Here is an 8602-nt window from a genome sequence, read left to right as displayed (position 1 = left end):
GAGGCTTTTAGACAAAGAATCTAGAGGCCAAGTTCTTTAAATGTTCTCAAGGTCGCAGCCTGGAGAGTGGTGGGAGGAGGGGTGTCATTTAACATCAGAATATATATTTTAAAGGTGTCCAACTCCTCAGCTACTGTAAAGTGTCTGACAGTGAGGTAATGGTCCCTGCTGATTAAGTCTGCGAGCTCGTCTTCACCCAAGACAGCTTGTATGTCTCCTGGAAAAAGGAGCCTCAGGGAGAATGTCCAGGCCCAGCTGTCCCAGCGTCACCCCAGAGACACCAGTGGGAGCATCCTTTCCCAGCCTAAAGCTCATCGGGAGTGTGAGATTTCATGCAGGCTGGAGCCCCCCCGACAACGTCCACCACCTGTTGCATAGCATCTGTCGGGCTTTTCTTCGGAGCTAGTGAGCTAGGCAGACCCCAAGGCTCCTCAGTCAGCTGTCCGCCTGAGAAGCCAAAGGCGTCAGAGAAGCCACAGCGCTCCCATGAGTCAGGGCAGAGGGAGAGTTGGGCTGCAAGGTTTCCAAGAATGCAAGCCCTTCTTGTGTGTGCTCCGGCTGCAATGCGTTCTGGGATCTACTGTCCAGGCTATCCCGCTGGAACCAAAATGTGCAAATTCCTATGGGGGATAGGAGAGGTTAAAAAATAAATTCGGGTCTTTGTTAAGACAGAGCAGTCAGGCTTTTTGATCAGTTAGTAGCCACTGAGGTATGCAATTCTTTTCTGCAGTTGCTGCTGCCGACACCGGAGCTGCCTTTTCTCTGTAGCCATCCTCTTCTCAGCCCCCACTAGGGCTTGCAAGTATTCCAAGGCCTTGCTCAGGATCACTACTTTGGGGGCCTTGGAGCAGCTGGCCAGGGTGGGCACCTGGTCCCTCAGGGCCAAGAACCTGGAACGGAGGTCATTCCGTCTTTTGCGCTCCAGGAAGTTGTGGTTCTTCCTCTTGGTCACGTCCTCAGTGTCAGAACTGACAGGTTTGGGGTGGCAGGACTGGGGAGGCTCTCTTTCTACAGGTGGGGGGCTCACAATTTCTTCATCTGCCTCATCTTCCTTTTCCTCTGGTACATCTCTCTCCAGACCCTCTTCTTGGGGCCCTCGCCCTGGAACCTCTCCTTGGGAGCAGCTTTCTGGAGGAAAACGAGCGGCATAGTTGTGCTGTTGTTGATGGATGGAGATGTGGAAGTGTTTCATGCAGGGGTCCAAAGGGTCTGCTCGCACTGTGATGGTGACCGGCTTCCGGACACCCAGGGACTGTCTCTTCTCCACGGTCACAACGTCGATTTCTTCACCCTCTGTCCAAGAAGAGAGATCAACAGAAGAAACACACCCCATGAGAAACACATACTCAGACCCTATATTGGAGTTTGGGAAAGGAGGTGACATTTTCCCAATGTAGATATAAACAAATTCAAGGGAGGAGAAAGACAGCTGATTCATCTGTAACGAGGCTAAGGGCAGTGTGAAGGAAAGGAGGTGACATAAGCAAGAAGGAAAATATTCTCCAATTTCTCTTTGCACAGCAAGGCTTAGATAAGAACAAAAGGCAGACCCAAGCCAACAGCCCCCAGTCTGCACAGGCTCTCCCCTCCCCCACTGAGGGGATGGAGAAAAAGAGCTATCAGCCTGGGACAAAGTTTAGCTCTAAAGATCTTCCCCAGTCGGGCTCTTTCATGCCCCATCAGAATTGTAAATGAGGGGTCTGTGGGCAGAGCTGCCCTTTGTTCCAGCCCAGCACAGCCTGCACTTGGGAATTGTTACTTTTCACAAGTTATAAATCCTATTATTCCCCCACCTCTCTATTCTGCCGCCCCTTTCAGCTGAAGAGTCGGAGAAGGGAGGGCTACAACCCATCCCTCCTCACCCAGAGGGGAGGGAAAGGGTTTGCCTTAGCAGCATTTTGCTCCTGGGTTCAATGGGTTTCTAGAGTCATCCATCATTTATAGGTTGCCTGCCCCACCCCCTTCCCTGACCAGAAGAGGGTTGGATTTGTAATCACAGGTCTGCAAAAGCTGCAGGAACTTCACAAAGGTACAAGCGACCATTTCCAAGCGACCTATGCCAGGGCAGGAACTGAGCAGCATGGGAATGTTCTGACACAAGGGCCAAAACACTAGCAACACCTGGACATGCCCCCATCATTCCCTTGCTCCAAGGTCTTTTAGGTTACCCCAACCAGGAGAGGGACAATTTGGGGAGAACCTTCCTGCTCCACACGTTTTCCAGCCCCCGCATAGAAGGCCACCTTAATGCATTTCAGCCTGACAACAGAAGAGCTCAGTTCTCGGCCTCTTTTGCATATCAGGATGCTTGAGCCCCTTTGTCAGGAAGGCTTCCATTGTGTGGACAATCGCATTATTTCTCCATTAATAAAACCTGACCCGTTCAGCCCTCCTGGCCCCAAGGCCTGTGATTGGCTGGCTAAGCGGTGTTTTGAAGGCTGTCTTACCCAGCCCCTGGCCCCTATTGGCTGAGCTGTGCCATCAGTCACTCTTCCCACCCCCCTCATTGTTTGCAATCTGTTGCATTTTGTTCTGGGCCATGTGGCCTATGGGTGAACCAGGAGCTTGCAAACAGGTTCAGGTTAAAGGGCAGGTTAGAAAATGAATCAGGAGGCTTCCCCACATCCCAAACCTTTAATATCTCAGGGTTAAACCTCATAGCTGCGGAAGGCTCTGCCTAAGGAAGAAATAAGGTACAACACACGATTCTCCTTTCCGGAGAGTAGTGCCTAAGTCTACTCAGACAAGGAAGTGTCCTCGGCTGGACAATCAGGTCATACTCCATGTGCAAAGGGAGAAACTGAGACCCAGTCCAGCCAAGTTCACACATCACCTTTGTAATGTTCTGGATCTCAAACTAAGATCTACAGACTCCCAAAACAATGGTCTTTCCATTCTACCACTCCATCAGCCTTTGTAGAGATACATCTTTATTGGTTTCTTGATCTCAAAGTTCCCCATTAAACAAACAGAAGGTCTTGGTGTAGAAAGCAAGCAGGCTAAAAATGACCTTAACACAGTGGACCGAAAAAATTGACTTTTAATTGTTCTTGTTATCCTTATTTTTACCTTCAAGTGTATGACAACCTCCATACCCATTCCCCAGTTCCCTCTAAATGGTCATGTAAGTTATTCTTAAAAGCTACAGTGAGGTTTCAGTCCTGATTTTCCCGATGCAAGCCTCAGTTTGCACCCTATAAAAAACCCTCGCCAATATTTCTCATGGGCACTTCTGAGAAGAGGTTAGGCTAAGAACAACATAGTCTGGTGGCACAGGATGCAGCAGGCTGTCCTCAGTGAGGTTTACACTTGCCTTCAAGGATAGGGAAGGGGAACCTGGAGCTCTGTATCTGTGACCCCAGCACCAAGCCCAGAGCTTAGCACAAAGTAGGGGCCAGCTAACATTTGTTGAATACAAATGAAGCAGCTGAAAGCCCTCAAATGAATTGGGTGGGACCTAGAGGAACAGCTTCCCACATCAGGCCAGAGCAAAACGGCAAGATGTTCCACTTCTCAGATAAGCTACCACGAAGTTCCTCTAAACCTCAGAGAAGTGCCTGGTTGGGATGGAGGATTGAGCAAAAGAGGCTGGCTGGATGGCAGGAAGCTGGGGTTCACTTCTGGTGATTTCCTATTTCTAAGCCTGTTTCCACCTGTTAATGGGGAGTGGTCATTCCTCCGCTACCTGTGTCATGGGTGATGGTGTGGATGCACACATAGTAAGGGGTAGCGGAGCAAGAGAAGCCATTATTGTCTTTCAAAAGTAAACCAGGCAGGAGACCAGGTTTTTGAAAGGATGAAGGCTTTGGCTTTGCACAAAGACTCCTCAGCTTCCTCTCTCCTCAGGGGAGTGAGTTTCGCAGAGAAAGAGACAGGAAAAAAAAAAAAAAAATTCAAGCCTGGAGTGACACTTAAGGGACCCTTTCCAGCCTTAGGAGGACAGAAATCCCCTACGGTCCAATCCCTGTATTGTCCTCCTAAGCGCCAAGCCCCAGCCTGTCTCCCTGTCTCCCTTGTCCCCTGGGGCGCCAATCATCATCAAAGGGACGCTGGCTCCCACGCCACTTCTTCAAACTGTTTACTAACACACCCACGTGCCAGACAGACACCGCTGGGGGCTACACCGGCAGCTTCAGCCACAGGAAGGGGGAGGTGGCGGAAGGGCTTGCGCAGACCCACTGCCTCACCTCAGCGGCAGAGGTTTGGCCACCCATGAGGTGCCCCCCTCTTTGATGGCCCAGGGCGGTCCTTACCCGAGTCGCTTGGGCTCTCGGACCCCGAGCAGGCCTGGGTCTTGGGCTCGCCCAGCGGACAGGGGGCAGCGGGCGCCGGGTTGCCGGCTTCGAGGCTGGGAGCGCAGTCCAGGGCGGCCGGCGCCTTGGGCGGGTTCCCCCGGGGCGCGCCAGCAGCGAGCCGGTCGCTCACCGCTCTCTCCAGCCGTTCCCGGGCCGAGAAGCCGCTCCACATGCAGTCACGGCGGATGATGGAGGCGTAGTTCCTGCCCCAAGCTTTCGAGTGACCCCGGGATTCTGCCTCGTCCCCGGCGCCCCCTCCGGGCCACGGCTCTGGAGGACCAATTCCGGGGGCCGGGTCCCCGGCGCCGGGACCGGAGCCCCAGGGCGGCGACGTGGGGGGCGACGGCACCAGCTCGAATTTCTTCCAGATGTCCTCACTGGGCGCCGTGGAGCGGTAGAAATCCTCCCCGCAGTCATAGTCGTAGAAATAGTGCTGGTACGAGTCGAAGTCCATGTCCGCTCCCTGCGGGAGGGAAGGGGGACGTGCTGACCCGGGTGCAGGCCCGGGGAGGGAGGCGTCCCCCCGTCCCCCAGCACAGCTGGTTGCCAGGCTCTCGTCCCTCTCCAATCGCTCAGCTTGGAGCTCGCGCCCTTCCCTCGCGACCCGGCAGCCCGGCCGTGGGTCAGCGTGCCCAGGGAAGCCGGTCACAGCGCGCGGACTAGGGTGCAGGGAGCGAGTTCAAAGCAAACTTTGCCAGCGCCGCCCGGAGCGCAGCTCCCAGGGCCCGGCCGGGCCGGGCGGGGGCGCGCTCGGCAGCCCGCACACATGCACATGCGCGCCACCGAGCGCGCGGACCGCACTCAGGAGCTCGCCCCCCCGCGCGCGCTCCCGCCCTCGCTCGCGCACGGCGACCCGGACGCTCCCGGGAGCGGCGCGGGAGCGCGAGATGCAGGCGCATTGTTTCCCGGCTGCCTTATATCTCGTCGCGCGCCCGGGTCTCAGGGACCGGGGGCGGGCCCTACGGGACAAGCACCGCCCCTCCCCCGCCCCTCCCGGTCGACAGGTGGGGGCGGTAGAGTCCCAGCCCCACCCTTCCAAGCTACCCTCTCTGACTCTATTCTATTCCCTGTACCCCTCGAAATGAATTGCACACTGGGGAGCGCAGAGCAGGCGGCGAGCTGATGTAGCCCGGCGGTCGCCTGGTGGGGGCGTGACTCTTTAGCGAGGCCCGGGTGGTCCCCTAGAGACCGAACGAGAACCGCGCTCCTTGCAGATTCTGGGCTGGGGAAGAGAACTACTCCCCGCCCCACGAGCCTGCTTCCCCGGGCTCGCCCTTCTTGGTTCTGGTGCGTCTGGCCCGCGGGGAACAAGGTAGTTGGGGGCAGCCGCACCTCCACCGCGCCACCTGGTGGCCCTCAGCCCTGAACTGGGGCTGGTCCCCGGCACCCGCTTCATCACCTTTTGGCCCGTTTTATCAGCTCGGTGTTCCTAAACCTCAGCGAAGCAAGGTGGTGAAGATTCCGGATTTTGAAGCCTGAAACTTAACCTTTCTGAACCTTGGTCTCATCTGTAAAATGAAGGGATGGTAATACCTCACAGGATTGTTGTGAGGGTTTAAGAAGATAGACTATCTAGGGAAGGGATTAGGCCAGGAGAGGCAAGTAGAACAAATTTAGCCCCTGGTATGGGTGGTAAGGAGAATTTTCCCCCAGGACCAGGCCAGGGCTGAGATTCCCCTCCCTAATACCACACACAAAACACTCTGTAGCAGCTGTACTAGTAGAGGAAAGAATGGAGATTTGGAGTCTGGAAACTTCCTTCAAGCCCTTGCTTTGCTACTTGCTAGCTGTAGAGCCAAGTCCTTTGAAGCCTCTGTTTACTTATCTGTAAAATGGGAACTTTGCTTGCAGCTGCATCTCTAGCCAAGATGATGGACATATAAGCCTTGTGTCCTCTTCTATGCAGACTTCCTTCAGTAGAAGAGGAAAAGCTAAACTATAGGGGCATTCTATTTAGACCAAGGAAAGTAACTTGGGGTAGCAGCCAATACATCATCGAGAATGCTCTAACTGGCATTCAAGGTCTGGTCTACAAGCAGCAACCTGATTACCTGCTATCTTTCTCTCCCACCCCTGTAGTCTAAGAAACCAAACTACTCACTGTTGAAATCCCAGCAGAGGGATGTGAGATGTGCAAGCAGTTCAATGTGTTTGGAGCGTGGGACACCAGGTGTGAGTTGATGTATGGGTTGAGAGAAAAGGGAAGGAAGATGACACCCTTAGTTTTGCATATGTTAGCTCCAAGATGCACACCTCTGAAGGCAGCAACTAGCTCTTACTAGCTTTGCAACCTCAGTACATAGAACAGCTTCTGGCTGAACTTACTGAGTGACTCAGCCAACCAGATTTTAGTGAGGGCCTGTGTGCCCTGCTTTGTGCCGAATGGAAGGTACAGATCAGAGAGGTTCCAGGTTTGGTTGCAGCCCTGAGGCAGAGGGGTTGGGAACTGCCTTTTGGGGACTTGTTCTCTGGTCCACAGATGTCTGAAATGGTTGCCGTACCAGTCCTAGTTCTTGGTTACAAATGACAGATACATTTAAGCAGAAAATCATTTTACTGGAAAGATTTGGGGCATAGAATCCATGGGAGGCTGGGAATATATGCTTGAGAAGTGGGTCTTCTTTCTCTATCTAGATGAGATTCCTTACTCAACAGCCCCTCCCTATGGTTCATTGTAGTAGGTGATATCTGGGGACAGCCAGGAGGTGGCCTCACCTGAAGAACTAGAATAAAGTGAATTAAGTTGTCTTCTGAGGGTTAAACTGCTCCTTCACTTTGCATACTTTGTCTTCCTCACCAAACTGTAAGCTCAATGAGGGCAAGGACAAATGTCAGTCTTGTTGACCACTGTAACTCCAGAACTTAGAACAGAGCCTGGCACAGCGTGGGTGCTTTGTAAATGCATTGCCTGTTTGGACACAAGCATTAGAGCTTTAAAGTAGAGATGTGTGGATGAATTGGGAGATTGGGATTGACATATATACACTATTGATATTAAGTATAAAATAGATAGCTAATGAGAACCTACTGTATAGGAACTCTACTCAATGCTCTGTGGTGACCTAAATGGGAAGGAAATCCAAAAAAGAGGGGATATATGTATACGTATAGCTGTTTCACTTTGCTGTACAGTAGACACTAACAACATTGTAAAGCAACTATACTCCAATAAAAATTTTTTAAAAGGAGGAAAAACAGATAAAGTAGAGATGTGCCAGTCTACCTGCTGGAGACAGAATCACTGTCAGGCCCAGTCTAGACTGTAACCTGAAAAAAGGTATTAATGCAGCTAAAGAGAAGAAGGTGCCAGTCAGGAGGGGTCTGGACAGTCAACAAAGCAGAGATCAAGAAGGGTTGTCAAGGCATTCACCAGATTGTCCATCCTAGCACTGTCTGGGGACAAAGATGCTGGTCCAGGAGATGGAAGCATCATTCTTTGAAACCACCCGATTCATCCCCCACTTCACTTGTGCTCTGGATCACCAAGCGACCTGCTGAAAAACCACTCTGTTCCCCATGTAGATCCGCCCACAGGGAGAGAATGCACTCACCAGTGAACAAGATGATCCAGTCTGCTTCAAAGCCCTGCTTCCCCTTAAAACTTAATGAATTGGCATCTGATTTGAAGTATCAGTCTCATGGGCCTGGTTAATGTGTGTCTGTTCTGCAGAGACGCTGCTGCTTTTAAGGCTAATAGCTCTGCTTTCTGAGTGATGTCTGGACCCAGGATGGTGATGAATTCACGAAGGTAACAAATGCTACTCTAGGGACACTCAGTTTTTCTGCAATTTTTAATTTCCTTTATTATTATTTTTTCTTTTATTTTTTAAAGATGTTGGGGGAAGAGTTTTATTAATTAATTAATTAATTTTTGCTGTGTTGGGTCTTCGTTTCTGTGCGAGGGCTATCTCTTGTTGTGGCAAGCAGGGGCCACTCTTCATCGCGGTCCGCGGGCCTCTCACTATCGTGGCCTCTCTTGTTGTGGAGCCCAGGCTCCAGAAGCGCAGGCTCAGTAGTTGTGGCTCACGGGCCTAGTTGCTCCGCGGCATGTGGGATCCTCCCAGACCAGGGCTCGAACCCGTGTTGCCTGCATTAGCAGGCAGATTCTCAACCACTGTGCCACCAGGGAAGCCCATCCTTTATTTTTCTTAAAGCATATTTTGAATCAAAATAATACATGTACATAATTTTTCAAAATCAACTAAATGTATGACAAGGTTAAAAAAAAAGACAGCCGGGCTTCCCCAGTGGCGCAGCGGTTGAGAGTCCGCCTGCCGATGCAGGGGACACGGGTTCGTGCCCCGGTC

At 52.2% G+C, this 8602-nt stretch overlaps 1 protein-coding gene across 1 annotated transcript; it reads right to left on the bottom strand.

Moving 5' to 3' along the window:
• Positions 1 to 221: 221 nt before the first annotated feature.
• On the bottom strand, positions 222 to 4756 carry MYCL (MYCL proto-oncogene, bHLH transcription factor). The gene is made up of 2 exons (XM_007453762.1): positions 4254 to 4756; positions 222 to 1293 (listed from the first exon to the last, which is right to left on the bottom strand). Exons 1-2 carry the CDS (start codon positions 4747 to 4749, stop codon positions 695 to 697), a joined length of 1095 nt encoding a protein of 364 aa, XP_007453824.1. The 5' UTR covers positions 4750 to 4756; the 3' UTR covers positions 222 to 694.
• Positions 4757 to 8602: the final 3846 nt, after the last annotated feature.

Source organism: Lipotes vexillifer, unplaced genomic scaffold, assembly GCF_000442215.2.
Source record: "Lipotes vexillifer unplaced genomic scaffold, Lipotes_vexillifer_v1.1 scaffold213, whole genome shotgun sequence".
In the NCBI taxonomy this organism is placed as follows: Eukaryota; Metazoa; Chordata; class Mammalia; order Artiodactyla; family Lipotidae; genus Lipotes; species Lipotes vexillifer.
This window is presented reverse-complemented; position numbering and strand designations above follow the sequence as displayed.